Source organism: Hemiscyllium ocellatum, chromosome 16, assembly GCF_020745735.1.
Source record: "Hemiscyllium ocellatum isolate sHemOce1 chromosome 16, sHemOce1.pat.X.cur, whole genome shotgun sequence".
Classification (NCBI taxonomy): Eukaryota; Metazoa; Chordata; class Chondrichthyes; order Orectolobiformes; family Hemiscylliidae; genus Hemiscyllium; species Hemiscyllium ocellatum.
Window position 1 is genome coordinate 53,871,822 of NC_083416.1, and position 20,045 is coordinate 53,891,866.

A 20,045-nucleotide genomic window follows, 5' to 3' on the forward strand; every position below is an offset into this window, starting at 1 on the left:
GAGGATGCATACTATTAGGACCTGGAGCTTTGATTCCCTTTGGCTCAACTGCCTTTCCTGAAACATTCATCCCCTTATGCCATTTCACAATCAATCAAGTGCACATTCTTCTTTTCAATAAAGACCAATATGAAATATTGACTAAATAGCTGCATCCAATTTGGTGACACAGTGGTATAAAAGAGCGCAGTCCTGAGACTCCATCAAGTCTCGTATGATCAGATCAAACAAAAACAAGGGAATCTCCTGTTGATTGCTATGGATGTCTTCCCTGATCCCTCCCTCCACTCAACTGACAAACCAGCACTCCTCCATGTTGAACACCATTTGGAAGAAGCTCTGAAAGTGATAAATACACTGAATGTACTCTAGGTGGAGGAGTTCAACATCCATCACCAAGAATCACTCAGTGGCACCACTATTGACTGAGCGTGCAGAGTCCTAAAGGGCATAGCTGCTAGACCAGGTCTGCAGCAGATGGGGAGCGAATCAACAAGGAGGAAAAACCTATTTGACTTTGTCCTCACCAATCTACCTGCCGAAGATGTGTCTGCCCATGACACTATCAACTGGAGTGATCCCTGCACTGTTTTTGTGGAGACAAAGTTCTATGTTCGTAATTGAAGATGATCTCCGAGATACTGTGGGGCATTGCTACCATGTTAAATAGGACAGATTTTGACTCGACCCACCAATTTGAAGCTGGGTACCCATAAGATGCTGTGGGTCATTAGCCGTAGCAGAATTCAATTCAATCACAATGTATAACGTGGTCTGGCATATCCCTCAAGCCCAAGGATCAATCCTGGCAGGGCGGCATGCCAGGAGCAGTATCAGGAGAGCAAAAAAGAAAAATGAGGTGTCAATCCCGTGAAACTGTAACACAGGATCAATTGTGGGACAAACAACATAAGAAGCAAGTGATTGGCAGAAGTAAGCAATCCATCACCCAGTCTTGCCACATCCAATCACGAGTGGTGATGATCAATTAGGCAACAAATAGAAGGAGGAATTTCCACAAATATTCACAAAATCAATGATGGGATTACCCAGGATATCAGTGCAAAGTTCAAGGCTGAGGGGCAATTGCAATCACTTTCAGCCAGAAGTGCAGGGTGAGTGATCCATCCCAGCCTTGTCCAGAGGTCCCATGTATCATGTGCCAGTCTTCGGTAAATTTGATTCACTCGATTTAATCTCAATAAATAGCTGAAGATACCAAATACTGCTAAGGTTATGGGTCCTGACAACATTCTGGCAATTGTACTCAAGATTTGTATTCCTGAACTAGCCCCAATTAAACCACTCGAGTACTGCGACAACATCGGCATCAACTGGCAATGAGGAAAATTGCTCAGGTACGTCTACAACAAGCAGGATAAATCCAACCCACCCAATTACTGTGACCTCAGTCTACTGTTGATCATCTGCAAAACCATGGAAGGAGTCACTGGCAGCATTATCAAGCAGCACTTACACAGCAATAGTTTGCTTACCAATGCTCAGTTTAGATTCCATCAGTTCCATTGAGCTGAGTATGTAAAACGAGTGATGACCTGGAGAGTGAGGTTACCAGTGTTGGTGGAAGATGAAGTCTCTATGTCCTGGCCCATACCTTTGGTATTCGCGATGCTGATTAACAGTCTAGACTTGTTGCAGAGCCAAAGAGAACTGGTCTAGAAGTTGTTGCAAATGAACTTCAGTATAGTATGCTAGAGTAGCGTCATCAGCAAACAGCAACTCATGCACTCGGACATAATGTACTTGGACCTTAGCATGTAATGTTGTCAGACTGAACAGCTTGCCATGCATATGGACTCTTGTGTTGAGCCTCTGCAATTACTCAAAAACAGCACAAAGAATTTGCCAGAGAATTGGTATCAGGATGCAGCCCTGCTTTACCCCATTGCCGATCTTGACAGTGTCTGATGTTGCTTCATTGTATTAGACAGAATTGTATTGTGATCTCATACCAAGATAATAATGAGCAGCCTATTTCTACAGTAGTTTGAAGAATCCTGCTTTGTTGCTGAGATCAAAAGCCTTCAGGAGGTCATTGAAAGGAATGAAGAGTGGTCTGTGGTGCTCAATGCTGTTATGTAACAGCCAAAGTGAGAAAACCATACTGACTGTTGATCTGCCTGCTCTGAAACTACAATGCAACTCAGACTAGATGCTTGACAGAAGGGCCTGCAATCTGGTAAAAGTAACAGGAACAAAGATCTTGCTGACAATTCTTTGCAATAGTTACTGAGAAATCTCCAGCACCTTGTGTTTTTGTTTTAATTTCAGATCGCCAGCATTTGTAGAATTTTGCTTTTGTTTGAGTGTTTAATCCACTGCCATTTCTCCTTCAAATATGTTCACTTTGAAGAAGTTCTGTTTTTCTCTCGTGAGGATTTCTGTTTTAGTCTATTGGTTCGTTCACATCCATTGCTTTCTATCTCCCTCCTGGTGTTTCATGAACTGTTCACCAAAACTTGCTTTCATGGCCACATCTCCTTCCTTTGTGACTGTCTCTGGTTCCACCTTACCCAGCATAGATTTCAACTAAGACTCCAATTTTCATTTTCAAATCTACTCAGGCTCGGTTTCTGTATGACATCCAATGCAGCTTGGTCAGTTGCTCCCACCACATCCAAAGTTCCACACTTGGTGCCGTGCACTATCTCTACCTCTTTCTTCATCAGCACTGCCTCATACTAATTCTTAGCTGTCCTGTCACCATTTCCATTTCATTCTTTGTCTCATTTGACATCTTAACAAGAAACTTTCTCTCTTCCTTTCAGGTGTGAAGGAACACAAAACTCAGGTACTGATGCCTCTCTGGATTCTTCCTCGCCCGCCTCTTCGCTCCGACTCCATCCTTTCTTCCTATCCCACCTCTTGTCCTGTATTTGTTCTTTCAACTAAGATTCAGACCAGGCTCAAAAAGCTAGTTTTGTTTTTCTCTCTCTACAGATACTGCCAGACTTGCTGAGTTTCTCTAGCATTTTCTGTCCTTAATTCAGACTTCCAGCATCTTGCTTTTTTTTATCTGACCTCTTTTCCTGAAATTGCGAATGCAGAATTATAGATGGTGGTATGCAAATGACCCAACTTTGACACAGCATTCTGGCCATGAACACTTAGGTCTATAAGAGTGTGATCGAAGATGCTGAGGAACTCCTGGGTCCTTCCTGGGTCAGCAACAATGGCATTTTGATCCAATGAGTGGACAGTTTTGTTGGGTGAAGCTTAACTTTGCTACACACCAGGGAATGGCCAATGTCATAATCAGCGTTGAGATAGCTAGGAGTGATGAAGAGACTGTTCGGCATGATGGGTTGGATGTCAGTGGCATGGACTTGATGTTTCCAGGAAACCTTGTGGCATAGCTTGACTTGGAAAGTGCTGTTTGTCATAGGCCCATGGTAACTGCATAGCCCTACTAACCTCAGTCTATTTTCATTCATGTTGCTGATTCCTTTGTGTCCTATGGACATTGACCAAGCTTTATAATTGGCATCCACACTTGCACTCTAGTCTCCTAAAAGGTACAGTGTGTCAGTGCTTGGAACTCTGCTGAAGGCAGGACCAAATGTCAGGATCTGACCCTGGATCTCAGGAACAGAGAGGTATGTCATGGCACTTGAGATTAACAAAGTTTATGCTTATTGATAAGAGCTCGAGGCTGTTGGAGACGTCAGCAAAAAGGGTTAGTGTTTGTATTTACTGTGAAACACGCTACAGACTCCTGCTGGGTTTTCACCTGTTATAAAAACATGTGGTCTTTCTCTTTCATAAAGCCATTTCGAGGAGTCTAGTTTCCTGCAGCCAGCACTATGTCCACACTGGACCTTATAAGTTCTTTCTTGATCACAGCTGTTACATGGGTCATTATCCTGCAGAAGGTTGTTGCCAAGTCTAGGGTGTGCAGTCTCTACATTCCAGTTTGTGATACAAACAACTAGGGTCCCTTTTGTTGAGGATGTCTTGCCTGGTTCATCCATGGTTGAATCGCCTGTTGAGAAGTGACGTTCTAAGCTCCAAGCACCCAGTAAGCAAGCAGACCATGGCAAGACAGCACCTTACTGACTGAGGACTTCTCAGCTTGAGGCAGGCAGTAATGATCTGATGAGAGATAATCATTTCTCCCAACAGGGGAAGTAACTCTGATTGTTCAAACTGTACACTATTCGGGTAGCAGCTTAAAACCAGAAACTCTTGCTTCTTATGGTGTGCCAGTGTTATGCCTTGAAGTTCTTGTGTCCTATCAACACTGTATGAAGATGCTGGGTTGGTACTTCATGCCGTTTAGAAGGTTGAGGGGGCATCTCATTGGAACTGAAAGAATACTGAGAAGCCTAGATAGAACGGGCATGGAAAAAATATTTCCAATAATAGGAGAGACTAGGGCCCAAAGGCACATCTTCAGAGTAAAGGAATTACCATTTAGAACTGACAAGGAGGAATTTCTTCAACCAGAGGGTGGCGAATCTGGGGAACTCATTGCTGTAGAGGGTTGGGGAGGCCTAGTCATTGGGTGTCTTTAAGACTGAGATGGATAGGTTCTTGATTGGTAAGGGGATCAAGGGTTACCAGGAGAAGGCAGGAGAATGGGGTTGAGAAACATCAGCCACAGCTGAACAGACTCGATGAGCTGAATGGCCTCGTTCTGTCCTATTTCTTATGATCTTAAGTGTGCAGGCACGGTCAAACAGAGTGAGGATCCCAAGTTGCCCAAGCATCAGGATTCTTCTCTTGACATTGCTAGTATCGTTTAGAGGGAAGGATAAAAACAGCACCGTTCGTATGCCGGTTCTGTTATGGGAGTTGCCAGCAAAAGTGCCTGATAACTGAGATGACTTCAGTCTGGATTTACCGTCAAGGCCTTACTCCCATCATCTCCTCTCCCCAACCCGAAAAGCAGTGAGGTTATTTAATCACAGTTGGGGGCCCGCTTTGGGGGCACCAGGGTAGAACCATACACCAGTGGGTCTTGGTGTTACAGTCAGGAAGGCGCCAGGCCTCCTCAGACTCTCCTGTGGTTAGGTTCACGACACCATGATGTCTATTTCATCTGTCACTCCAGAAGGCACTGCACAGGGTTTGCCGAAGGAAAGTATGTAGAAATTTATATACTCAATTCTCTTTTGAGTAATACTTAACTTTCACCACTGGCTACCAATATGGGAGTGAGGGGTGAAAAACATGATCCACCATCCACTATACTAACACACAGCCCAAAGAATTACAATAAAAGAGAGAAAAGGTCCTTCAGTCCATCAAGCACAGTCCTTAATTAAACCCATTCATGGCACAACAGCAGATCATTACAACTCACTAACAGTCGATGTGTTACACTGATTGTACTCAACACATGGCTCGTAATTCTGATTCTATTACAATTGCTTGAAGTAATTTTCAAACATTGTCTGATGAGACACATAATTGAATTGGTTGCCCAGCCTTCCTGTCACAAACTTCAACACATTTAATTTATCACTCTCCAAGGAATTTACAGCATGGTTTAATCATAGTAGCTGTGAAGTATTAAATCAAATGTCTGCTGAAAGTAAAACTACTTATTATAATTATTCACAATCTAACACAGTCAGAACAATAAAACTGAACTAATACTAGGCTTGACTAAAACTGATTCTTATCTACTTTCTGATATCTCATTTTACAAACTCTACTTTTCCTCTCATATTTCTTTGCATAATAGAACATAAAACGTAAAACATTACAACGCAGCACAGGCCCTTTAGCCCTTGGTTATACCACCCTCTGAAACCAATCTGAAGCCCATCTATCCTACACTATTCTATTCTTGTCCATATGCCTATCCAATGATCATTTAAATGCCCATAATGTTGGCGAGTGTACTGTTGCAGGCAGTGCGTTCCACACCCCTACTACTCTCTGAGTTAAGAAACTACTTCTGATATCTATCCAATATCTATCACCCCTCAAGTTGAAGCTATGTCTCCTCATGCTAGCCATCACCATCCGAGGAAAAAGGCTCTCACTGTCCGCCCAATCTAACCCTTTGATTATCTTATATGTCTCAACTATATCACCTCTCAACCTTCTTCTCTCTAACGAAAACGGCCTCAAGTCCATCAATCTTTCCTTGTAAGACTTTCCCTCCATACCAGGCAACATCCTAGTAAATCGCCTCTGAACCCTTTCCAAAGCTTCCACATCTGTCCTATAATGCAGTGACCAGAACTGTTTGCAACACTCCAAGTGCAGCCACACCAGAGTTTTGTACAGCTGCAGCATGACCTCATGGTTCCAAAACTCAATCCCTCTACCAATAAAAGCTAATACACCGCATGCCTTCTTAACAACCCTATCAACCTGGATAGTAACTTTGAGGGATCTATGTACCTGGACACCGAGATCCCTCTGCTCATCTATACCACTCAGAATCCGACCATTCGCCCAGTACTCTGCATTCCTGTTGCTCCTTCCAAAGTGAATCACTTCACTTTTCTGCATTAAAATCCATTTGCCACATCTCAACCCAGCTCTGCAGCTTAGCTCTGTCCCTCTGTAACCTACCACATCTTATAGCACTATGCACAACTGTAACGACTTTAGTGTCATCCACAACTTTATTAACACATCCTCTACACCCTCATCCAGGTTGTTTATAAAAATGACAAACAGCAGTGGCCTCAAAACAGATCCTTGTGGTACACATCTAGTAACTGAACTCCAGAATGAACATTTCCCATCAACCACTATCCTCTGTCTTCTTTCAGCTAGCCAAATTCTGATACAAACCGCCAAATCACCCTCAATCCTGTGCCTCTGTATTTTATGCAGTAGCCTACCATGGGGAACCTAATCAAACACCTTACTGAAATCCATATATACCACATCAATGGCTTTACCTCATCCACCTGTTTGGTCATCTTCTCAAATAACTCAATAAGGTTTGTGAGGCACAATCTACTGTTCACAAAACAGTGTTGACTATCCTAATCAACTTATTCTTTTCCAGATAATGATAAATCCTGTCTCTTATAATGTTTTCCAACACTTTACTCACAACCAAAGTAACGCTCACACCTTTATAATTACCAGGGTTGTCTGTACTCCCCTTCTTGAACAAGGGAACAACAGTTGCTATCCTCCAGTCTTCTGACACTATTCCTGTAGACAATGATGACATAAAGATCAAAACCAAAGGTGCAGCAATCTCCTCCCTGGATTCCTAGAGAATCCGAGGATAAATCCTATCCAACTTGAGGGATTTATCTATTTTCACACTTTCCAGAATTTCTCAAACCTCCTCCTTATGAACCTCAATCTCATCTAGTCTGGTAGCCTGTTCCTCAGTATTCTCCTTGACAACATTTTCTTTTTCCAGTGTGAACACTGACGAAAAATATTCATTTAGCGCTTTCCCTATCTTCTCTGACTCCATGCACAACTTCCCACTACTGTGCTTGATTGGCCCTAATCTTACTCTAGTCATTCTTTTATCCCTCATATACCTATAGAAAGCTTTACGGCTTTCCTGATCCTATCCGCCAACAACTTCTCGTAGCCCCTCCTCACTCATCATAGCTCTCTCTTTAGGTCTTTCCTGGCTACCTTGTAACTCTCAAGCGCCCTAACTGAGCCATCACATCTCACCCTAACATGAGCCTTCTTTTTCCTCTTGACAAGAGATTTAAATTCCTTAGTAAACCAAAGCTCCTGCGCTAGACAACTTTCTCCCTGACTGACAGGTACATACTTATCAAGTGTGACACACTGTAATTGTTCCATGAATACGCTCTACATTTCTATTGTGCTCATGGCCTGCAGTTTCCTTCCCAATCCTATGCATCCTAAATCTTGTCTAATTGCATTATAATTGCCTTTCTCCCAGCTGTAGCTCTTGCCCTCTGGTGCATACCTATCTCTTTCCATCGCTAAAGTAAACATAACTGAATTGTGGTCCCTATCACGAAAGTGCTCACCTACCTCCACATCTAACACCCGGCCGGGTTCATTACCCAGTACCAAATTCAGTGTGGCCTTGCCCTTGTTGGCCTGTCTATGTGTCAGAAAGTCCTCTTGCACACAATGGACAAAACCTGACCCATCTTAAGTACTTGAACTACAGTATTCCCAGTCAATATCTGGGACATTGAGTCCCCCATAACAACTAGCCTGTCACTCCCACTCCTATCGAGAATCATATTTGCAATCCTTTCCTCTCAATCTCTGGAACTATTCGGATGCCTATAGAAAACTCCCAACAAGGTAACCTCTCCTTTCTTGTTTCTAATCTCAGCCCATATGACCTCAGTTGACGAGTCCTCAAACTTCCTTTCTGCAGCCATAATACTGTACTGAGTAGGTAACAGAAAGTAGGTGAAACAACATTTAAATTAGGAGCAGGTTCTTCTACTTTATAAATATTCAAAGAATCTGTTTCCACCACTGTTTGAGGAAGAGAGTTCCAAAAACTTACATGAGAAAACATTTCTCCTCATCTCTGTTTTGAATGGAAAACCCCATATCTTGAAACAGTCACCATTATTTCTGGATTCTGCCACAAGAGAAAACAAATCTTCCATATGCACTCTGTCAAGACTCCTCAGGAGCTTATACATTTCAATTAAATAAATTTACCCTTCTAAACTCCAGCAAAAGGAAGCCTAGCCTGTCCAATCTTTCCTCATAACACAACCCACTCATTCCAGGTATCAGTCTAGTAAACTTTCTCTGAATGGTTTCTGATGCATTTACATCCTTCCTTAAGTAAGGTAACTAATACTGCACAAAATACTCCAGATGTGGTCTCACCAGTACTATGTACAACTGAACCATAACCTGCTTACAGTCGGTTCTGCTATAACTAGAAGTTCTCGTGCAATCTCGTGTTATAAGAAAATCGTAGAATAGCAGCACCATTTAAACAAATGGGGTTGGAATCACATTAGGACCAATACATACTTTAAAAGTTTGTTCTTTAGAAACAGTATCCCCAATTTGTCAATCGCGTTACAGCAAATTTGCATTAACGAAACACACATTATCGCAGAACAACCTGTACTTACGTACACAATTCCCTCGCAATAAATAAGAACATCCAATTAGCTTTCCCAATTACTTGTTGTACCTGTACCATTTCAACATTTTAATATTGGATATTTAGGGATGTTTGAAATTAGATTTCAAAAGACTGAAATGGCCATGCAATTCGTTACATGGTACAGTTTGTTTTTTTTTAAAATATTCATTTTTTATTAAAAAACTGAACGTTATAAATCACACAATGACTTCTAACTACGTGACGCTGTAATGAGCCAAATAGCTTCTACAACACTTCCATGCATCACTTCAAGCACTTTTACCAGTTGATGCCAAAGTGTTCCAAAAACATTACCTAAACAGTCTCACCTTTGAAAATCAATCACAGTCAGTGGTGTATTCTGGTCATGTCAGAAACCATGCCTTGTTCCTTGCATTAAAGGTCAACAACAGTCAAGTGCAAATTGCATCCAGTGGTTTGGGATTCGTGACACAATTTATTCGAAACAAAATTATTGCACTGAAATACTGTAGGCAATCATTAACCAGGGCATTTATTAAAACACAACGTGAAGGCATAGTAAATACAATGTTATTGGAAGAGTCAGCAGATAATGGCAATGTCTCGGGACTATATTCCCCACAGGTCCAGGCAAATGAATTAGGGGCAAGGGTTCAAATCTCAACAAGGCAGCTGATGGAATTTAAATTCACTTAATGAAAATGAAATTGAAAACTAGTCTCAGCACTGGGTGTCCATGAAACTCTCATCAATTGTGGTTAAAAAGAAAGGTTCATTAGGGAAGGAAATCCACCCTTCTTACTTTATGAGGCCTACAAGTGACTCCAGACCCACAGCAATGCCCTCTGAAATGATGGAGTATGTCTTTCTGTTGAAGGACAATTAAGGATTAGCAACAAATTCTGGTTTTACCAGAGAAGTCTATGTGCAATGAACGAATGAAATAAGTTGAAGACTCTAAGTGAATCTTACGTCAACCAATGTCCAAAGAAAAGGAAAGAAATTAAATTTTAATTCCTGGACATTGCCAACATCTTCAATAGCAACCAATAAAATTGCAGTTTTTGAAGGAAATGTTAGATTTTCTGGTAAGTAGAACATTGCTTAACTGGAAATGATTATCAGGGAATAACATCATCTTAATTCTCAAGGGATGTTTACAGACTCAAGATAATCGGACACAGCAAAAACTGAGACTTACAGCTCTCCATGAGGTTGGCACATGGTAACTTCCCAAATGATGTCTTAGTTACAACAATACCAAGGAACTCTCTGGTTTTATCTTTTGTGGTTCCCACCTATTCAGTCTATATTTATCATTATGAAATGACAACATTATGACAAGGCAAAGCATCCTTACTGATCACACTAATTATTTTTCTATAAAATTCAGGTCAAACATAACCTTGCATCCCTGGTCTGCAACTTGCCTTCTTTTACGTGATACAAAACCATACATCATACTTCAATCAGAAACAGAACATGAATATTTAGGAGGAGTCAGTGCAGTATAAATGAAGGCATATCCAATTTACTCTCCCACATATATAAAAATCCCAAGCCAGGTACAAAATTCATATTGTTCTAAGCTCATTGTTGCTTTGGAAGATGCAATGACCCAGAATGATACTGTATTTCCCATGACGATACTGCAGAATTCAACCATTCAGAGGGTATTTGAGTAGAGGTGCAATTACTTAATTGGAGCTGTAACAGCTAAGATACATCATTCCTTAACTATTACCAATTAACTAATTGTGCTTCACTAGCAATGTTTTCTGCCACAGCACTTCCACAGAGTAATATGTAATTAGCACGACAAAGTGCAAACTGCTTAATTACTTTGCAGTTATTAATTAGAAAAATATGACAATCAACAATCTAGTTAATAACCAGATAAATATCTGATGAGACTTCCTTTTTCAGGAAAATATTCTGAACAATACATCAGATGACAGTTGAGTGCTTGGAGATGACTTGTCGCTTGTGATAGTGAAGGGATCTAATTGGAGTGAGTAGTACCATAAAGGATAATGAAAGCACATTAAATGCATTGCCATAAGTGGTAATTCCCTCTCGTAAATTAATAGCAAAGCATTGGAGTCATAGCTATAGAGTCATATAGCATGGAAACAGACCCTTCGGTCAAACCAGCCCATAATCCCAAACTAAACTAGCCCCACCTTCCTGCGTTTGGCCCATATCACTCCAAACGTTTCTTACTCATGTACTTATTCAAATGTCTTATAAATATTCTAACTGTATCCACGTCTACCATTTCCTCTGGAAGTTAATTCTACACAAGAACCACACTGTGTAAAACAATTGTCTCATATGTCCTTTTTAAGTCCTTCTGCTCGCACTTTAAAAATATGTCACCTAGTCTTAAAATCACCCCAACTAAGGAAAAGACATCTGCCATTCACCTTATCTATGCCCTTCATGATTTTAAAAACCTCTATAAAGTTATTTCTCCAACTCCTATGCTCCAGTGAAAAAAAGTCCCAATCTATCCAGCATCTCCTTATAACTCAAGCCCTCCACTCCTGGCAACATCCTAGTAAATCTCTTCTGAACTCTCTCCACCTGAATAATATTCTTCTTTTCTAAACAACCAGTTCAAGACGTTATTACACATCTCTGGAGCAGGTGGAACTTTAACTGAGGTTTCCAATGCATGACTTGCACTGAGTGAAAACAAGTGATTGTTTCTTATCAACACTGATGATGAAATTTTAAGCAATGAATCTTTTTCCACTAGTTGTATCCAATATCAGCATGAAACACTCAGAGCCAAGGGTAAATATTATGCAAATAACTTCTGGTTTTGTACTCCCAAACCTCTATTAAATCTTGAAAGAGCATATTCACAATGCATCAATGATCATTCATATCTCCTGTCAGCCAAATAATAGGATTTTTTGTTTAAGAATAAAACATGGGTAGGTGTCCAGGTATGTAAATTCACCAGAAAACATCTCAAACTTAATTTTATCCAGAAATAAATTGCTTTGGATTTTGTAAATCTTAAAATTTAAACGGAGAGTACTGAAATACACCCAAAATCAAGGACCCTTGGGGGTCTTAAACTCTCACCTCCAGAGTCCTTCCAGAAAGTAAGAGGCTACTAGTTGTCCATTGCTGGCCAATGGGATAGGTTTTATTTGTCTGCCTTGACTAAAGTTGTCACAATCTGGTACTGACTATCAAATCCCACACAACCTCATCCCCTCCCATTCTCTTTTGCTCCACAGAGAACAACCCCAGCTTCCCCAATTTAACCTTGTAATTAAAATCACTCAAATCTGCAACAATGCCGGCAAGGGTCTACTGCACTGTCTCAAAGACCCTCGCATCCTACCTAAAAAATGGGGGTCAGAATTGAATGCTATGCTCTAAACATGGTACAACCAGAGCTGTACACTGGTTCAGTATCAATTCTAATGTTCTAATGAAATGCCATCAGGATCTGAAATGTTATCTCTATTTCTCTTCACAGTTGCTGTCTGACCTATTAAGTATTTCCACATTTTCTGTTTTTATTTCAGAATAACCTCTCTGCTTTATTTCTCAATATTTCTATTTATGAAGCTTTGCTAACTGCTCCCTTAAGATCTAAACAATAAAAGGGCAATGAAAAATATGCCACTAGTGATTTTCCAAACTGCTTTATCTCCACACTAATGTTAATCCATCAACATTACTTCAATTAATGAAGCAATTTAAATTTTGCTGATAGGAGAATCCATGTCAAATCCACTTCCCTCAGACAGATTAACACTGTAATTATGCAAACATTCCCAAGTACATGGGCACATCCTGCATGCAACTAACACTGCAGACTTTGTTCTAAATGCATTGTATATTATTTATGGAGCAGGACAAATTTGCATTGTTCTCATTCACATGTACATTTACAGTGGCCTTGAAAACCTACAATGAAAATTTTAGAGTATGATGCTTTTATTTAAAGGGGCTGTACGACAATGTTGGAAATGGACTTTCCAGAATAAAGGAATTATATTTTTTCCTCCAATAGTCCTAATTTCAATATCACATCTTTTTTGGTGACCAAAGGTCCTGAGAGCATCAGTGTCACATCTGCTCATTATTTTCAGAGAAATCACACTCAACACCGGTTTACATCAGCATGATGGCACACATTGGATCTCTTTAAAAGCTGACACGTTGTAGGTTGGACATGTAAAATTTAGATTATGCTCCAACACAACAGAGAGAATTCAAATTTCATGACGAGAAAGGTTTCTCCAATGGGTTCTACTCTCCAAAGCATCAATAGATCAAAAACTCACAGGATTTCTTTTATAATTCCAGGCAATAAATCCTAAAAGCTGGAGAATGTATCACAAGTACAGTGACAGTTTCTTGATTTCTTGAGATTGCAGATGACATCTCTACAAAACTACCCTCTGTACCATGCATGCAAATATAAACAATGAAGTATTATAATGGGGCTATACTGACTCTTTTAAATGTTCTTTGCATCTGAATGAGAGTCTGTGAAACTGGACATTGAAATTTGAAGGATTTGTGTCTGAACGTGTGCGTGTGTGCCTTTGGGTATGTATGTGTTTGTATGTGTTTAATCTAAAACTGCAAGAATAAGTAGTCCTGCGCATGTTTGGAGAAATAATACAACCATTTTATTTTCAGTAATGGCAACACCTCCTCCATGAGCTCTTGTTCAGAGAATATTTGAATTCACCACAGACAGGGATGGTTGGGCTTCCACTTACAGATGATTAGTATTCACATTGTACTCAAGAGATCTGTAGCTAGTTCTCTTAAATGTACAGTTGAGTTTTCCAGCTCATTCAACAAGAGAGCTGCATGCAGAAGGGTCAATCCCTGAATGCCGAAGGTTGAAAGTTGTGAACCTCATCAGCAAGTTGATGAGGCCGAAAGACCAACGAGAAAATTGAGGATCATCTACTAACAGCGTGCCAATCTGTTAATGTTAAATGTGAAAATCCCTCAACAGCAGGGGCAGTCAGCAATATCTGAGCTACTACCCGCACTGGTTAGAAATGAACAAAATAATACCTGCTCCTTGAAATTCTGCATTCACCAGTTCCAACCAGTAGACATCAACCTCATCAAGGTCATAGCGACATGTACTCCTGGAAGGCAACTTCATGTCCACATAGCCAGACTCAGAGCCAGTGAGAGTGTCCAACACTTGTTCTTGTGGAGTAAAAAGTGTTTTCTCAAATTCTGGTAAAACCCTACAGAAGAAATAAATGAAACCAAAAATTAAGTCATATTCTAGCAGAATTTCATCAGGCCACAAATTCAAGCTTGCTTTTGTCACCTTGCTATTTAGTACTGACCCATTTTCACCATTTTAAAAATACCTGACCCATCGCCAACTAGGTTAATAAACTGCCTTCAATTACGAGCCTCTTATACAGAAATTTGCTCTTTGAAGGTTTCTTTTGAAGGCTACATTCATAGAAACTTTCCCTTTTACTATTCCATCTATTTAAAAGGTGAAAAATCAGAGGACATTTGCAACAGGACCGTTCCAGGAACGAGACGTTTTAGGCACATTGTAGGAACAAATGACTGCAGATGCTGGAATCTATACTGAAAACGACAAATGCTGGAGATCACACCTGGTCAGGCAGCGCCCATGAGGCAAGAGTAAGCTAACGCTTCGAGTCTAGATGGTTCTTCATAAGAGCTCTGATCAAGAGTCATCTAGACTTGAAATGTTAGCTTGCTCTCTCACCATGGATGCTGCCTGACCCGCTGTGATCTCCAGTATTTGTTGTTTTCAGTTTTAGCCACAAATTTGGTTTGGAGAAATAGGGGTTTCTCCTTCGGGAAAAGAAGGAAGATTTAAAAGGGACCTGAGAGATAACGTTTCCACACAGAGGGTGGTTTGTGTGTGGCATGAACTGCCAAAGGAAATGGCAGACGCAGGTCAACCTATAATATTTAAAAAACATTTGGATAGGTACATGAATTGGAAAGGTTTAGACGGATTTGCGCCAAATGCAAGCAAATGGGATAGTTTAGTTTTGGAAACTTGGTCGATATGGACAGGTTGGACTGAAGGGTCCTTTTCCGTGATGTATGATGATGATTATGTGAAAATGGCCAACATGAAACTTGTGCATTTAGAACAGTCCATTGCAAGGTACTTGGGACCAGTCATCTAATCTTTCAAATAAGAGAACAATAACATTTCAGTGATTTAGCCAGACCAGTATCATCCCCAGGAAACGGAAATCTGATATCCATCACTACCCAGTGCACTTAATTGTACAATATTCAAGACAACACACACATTCAGATTAGGAGTAGGCCATTCAGCCTCTTCAGCCCGATTTGCAAATTAACAAGATCAAGGCCAGTACTTTTTTGCCTACTCTCTATACCCTTTGACTCCCTTGTCCATCAAAAATCTATCCAGTTCAGCCTCACAAAAATTTAATAACGCCACCTCCACCACTTTGAAACACATTCTACATGACAACTAAACATCACATGGTGGCAGACTGAATACTGGTCTCAGTAGATTTCAGCACATTTAAACATATAAAATTATATTCAGCATCAGTGGATATTGGCAAGATGTATCCATTGGTGGGAGAGATTAGGACCCTAGGGCACAGCCTTAGAGAAACTTCTTCAGTCAGAGAGTGGCGAATCTATGGAATTCACTGTGACAGAAAGCTGTGGAGTCCAGGTCATTGATTGAATAGCAGAGGAGACTCAATGGTCTGAATGGCCTAATGTCTGCTCCTATGTCTTATGGTCTTATGGTCTTACACTGCACAATCATTGTACCGCACAACTAAAGTAGTGGCATATCTAGAGATGAGCCACTTTAGCTCCTCCTTACTCCTGTTCAGAATCACATCAAGAGTTTTCATCCTTGTCTCTGCATTCTCCTAAAATAACATTATCCAATATCATTCTATGTTTATGCTAATAAGTTACAAAGTAATTGATTCACTGAGGTACAGAAGGAGACCAGTCAGCCCATCAAGTCAACGTTGGCTCTTTCACAGTAGAGTTTTCACAAATCTCATCACCAATTACTGTCAATACCTCGTCCATAAACTATTCCCTTAGCTATCTCTCTCACCTGTTAAACTGTCTCAGAGGTCCAGCACTCCTACTTCCCAGTGTCCATTTCTTCACTAAGTAATGCTTTGGAACACTCCATATTGTGGGAAGATGCTATGTGAATGCAAGTTGTTGCTGCTTATATTCAACAGTGGCAATAAACATTCATGACTGCTCCCATCCTACTTTCAAAGAACAAAACGGAAACTAAACCTATCAATATGTTTTTGAATTTTGCAATTCCCTAGCTGACATCCGAGATTCCACTTTGGTTTGTGCAACTGCTGATGACGTTAATGCTAGGATTAAACGAGATTATCCCCAACAATGCGAGATAACAAGAGCTCTTTAGAAATCTAAATTAAAAATTGTGGCCTGGAGGTTCATTTGCGACAGAAGATACCGCTGAGTCAAATGTCTGAAACACCTTAAAGATGAACAATCTCCTTCTGAAAGCAAATAAATACTTCAAATCTGAATGCTGAGAAAGAGGTTTCTGTATAGACAATTCCATTCCTCCCAAGGGCATGTGGACATTCTGAGGTGATATTATAAAGAACTAAAATTAAAACATGAGCAGCTTAACTGGTAACATGCCACATCTTTATTCATCTGTGCAGCTGGACCCCTGAATTCACAGAGGTTGCAAAGGAGAGGATGCAATTTGCATATTATTTGGGTACGATGAGAAATGCTCTTCTACTTACATGAGATAATTCATGACATCAAAAACAAAATGACTAGATGTGTTAATGACCCATAACCAGTACAATGCCTCCTCAAGCTCTTGCTGAAAAAAATCAGGTGTTTCCTTTGGTGGGACGGGAGAAATGATCCAACATGTGGTGCCCATTGTGCTAATGTTCGCTCTGTAGCTCTGGCACCAGGTGACTCAAGCTACCAATACGTGTCAGATGGTGCAACCAAAACAGTCATTGAATAATAGTTTACTGTGTATCATAAAACTACAGCAGCTCCCCAAAGTCAGCAGCTTGGGTAATCTGCTAGATGAGGCACACAGTAATGCACAGTTCCTGGCACCCAACATCATACAAACTACATCTTGGATATTGTGTACGAGTGATGTTTAAACTGAAACCTGTTAAGGCATGTGTTCCTCACAAATCATGATATCTAGAGTCGGGCTGTGGATATCATTATTGGCTTACTGAATGAATGACAAGCCCCAAATCAGAGCATCCATCTCCACCAGAGTCTTTGTAACCCAATATTCCACAAAACAATCTTACATTGTTCACAAAAGCTCCGACATTTTTACGCAATTCAATTATGCCCTTCAATTACAGCAATTGGAGAACAAATTTACGCAAAATAAAAACTATGATGGGAAAACACTGCAAAATTAAATATCGACCCAGAATGTGAATAAAAGTGAAATCCTTCCCCCAAATAAGAGTATTTTTAATGATGAGTTTGAACAATTTAAAACGTAGCGTTCCAACAACATCGCGTAAATGGCAGTCTTTCAGGAGGAACTCTGAGACTTCCTGCCACCAACACCATTTCCTTCTGTATCTGCAACACTGATTGCTTACCCTGATAGTTCACAGTGTTCCTGCCAAGAGCTTAGACTCCAGGCAGTTTAGTCTGTGAAACTCCAGAGAGTTTATGAAATAAATTTGTATTTGTCAGTCATGTGTGCTTGCTACAGCTTGGAGGAGAGCTGCCCACCCTTCTCCTTGGCTTGAGATGATTAGCAATATGGACAATTCACTAGCAGCAAAAGAGAAATTTGCTGAGTATTACACAAAAGTAATAGATCGGAGGAAAAAACTGTAAGTTAATAGTGATTCTCAAATCTCATGGTTTGCGATATAATTTGAAGTCAAGATTAGATTGAGGTGTGCAAACTCATTCTTACATAATTGCTATTGTAATTATAAACAACTGACATAAAGTATTTGTCTTATGTAATGGATATCCAGGTGAGAATCTGCAACTGAATATTCATCTTATGGCATATGTATCAAATCCAAATTTCTTTAATAAATATGGGATTCTCAGGGGAACGTGGCATGAACAGCCAAGTTTCTGGTATTGAGACTGTCTCTAACGCAACGAGGGGTACGTTGGCTTCCAAGAGATCAATTGTGTTTGGGGATTCTGTAGTCCGAGGTACAGATAGACGTTTCTGTGGCCAGCAGAGAAAAAACAGAATGATGTGTTGTTTCCCTGGTGCCAGGATAAAAGATGTCTTAGAGAGGGTGCAGAATGCTCTCACAGGGGAGATGGGCCAGCTAGAGGTCATTGTCCACATTGGAAACACCGATATAGGAAGAGAAAAGGATGAGATTCTGAAGGGAGATTACAGAGAGTTAGGTAGAAATTTAAAAAGGAGGTCCTCAAAAGTAGTAATATCTGGATTACTCCCAGTGCTACGAGCTAATGAGGGCAGGAATAGGAGGATAGAGCAGATGAATGCATGACTGAGGAGCTGGTGTATGGGAGAAGGATTCACATTTTTGGATCATTGGAATCTCTTTTGGGGTAGAAGTGACCTTTAAAAGAAGGACGGATTGCACCTAAATTGGAAGGGGACTAATATACTGGCAGGGAAATTTGCTAGAACTGCTCAGGAGGATTTAAACTAGTAAGCTAGGAGGGGTGGGACCCAGGGAGATAGTGAGGAAAGAGATCAATCTAAGACTGGTACAGTTGAGAACAGAAGTGAATCAAACAGTCAGGACAGGCAGGGACAAGGTAGGACTAATAAATTAAACTGCATTTATTTCGATGCAAGGGGCCAAACAGGGAAGTCAGATGAACTCAGGGCATGGTTAGGAACATGGGACTGGGATATCATAGCAATTACAGAAACATGGCTCAGGGATAGGTAGGACTGGCAGCTTAATGTTCCAGGATACAAATGCTACAGGAAAGATAGAAAGGGAGGCAAGAGAGGAGGGGCAGTGGCATTTTTGATAAGGGATAGCATTACAGCTGTGCTGAGGGAGGATATTCCCGGAAATAAATCCAGGGAAGTTATTTGGGTGGAACTGAGAAATAAGAAAGGGATGATCACCTTATTGGGATTGTATTATAGGCCCCCTAATAGTCAGAGGGAAATTGAGAAACAAACTTGTAAGGAGATCTCAGCTATCTGTAAGAATAATAGGGTAGTTATTTTAGGGGATTTTAACTTTCCAAACATCGACTGGGACTGCCATAGTGTTAAAAGTTTAGATGGAGAGGAATTTCTTAAGTGCGTACAAGACAATTTTCTGATTCATTATGTGGATGTACCTATCAGAGAAGGTGCAAAACTTGACCTTCTCTTGGGAAATATGGCAGGGCAGGTGACGGAGGTGTCAGTGGGGGAGCACTTTGGGGCCAGCGACCAGAATTCTATTCATTTTAAAATAGTGATGGAAAAGGATAGACCAGATCTAAAAGTTGAGGTTCTAAATTGGAGAAAGGCCAATTTTCATGGTATTAGGCAAGAACTTTCGAAAGCTGATTGGAGGCAGACATTTGCAGGTAAAGGGACGGCTGGAAAATGGAAAGCCTTCAGAAATGAGATAACAAGAATCCAGAGAAAGTATATTCCTGTCAGGGTGAAAGCAAAGGCTGGTAGGTATAGGGAATGCTGGATGACTAAAGACATTGAGAGTTTGATTAAGAAAAAGAAGGAAGCATATGTCAGGTATAAACAGGATAGATCGAGTGAATCCTTAGAAGAGTACAAAGAAAATAGGAGTATACTTAAGAGGGAAATCAGGAGGGCAAAACGGGGACATGAGATAGCCTAGGCAAATATAATTGAGGAGAATCAAGGGGGTTTTACAAATATATTACGGACAAAAGGGTATCTAGGGAGAGAATAGGGCACCTCAAAGATCAGCAAGGCAGCCTTTGTGTGGAGCCACAGAAAATTGGGGAA

At 40.5% G+C, this 20,045-nt stretch overlaps 1 protein-coding gene across 2 annotated transcripts in view; it reads right to left on the minus strand.

Moving 5' to 3' along the window:
* jade2 (jade family PHD finger 2) overlaps positions 1-20,045 on the minus strand; it is a 197,453-nt gene that overhangs the window by 78,825 nt on the left and 98,583 nt on the right. For both annotated transcript variants that reach the window (XM_060837269.1, XM_060837270.1), the window contains exon 6: positions 14,111-14,292. In XM_060837269.1, the coding sequence (XP_060693252.1) occupies positions 14,111-14,292 (182 nt within the window). The remainder of the gene's footprint in view (positions 1-14,110; positions 14,293-20,045) is intronic.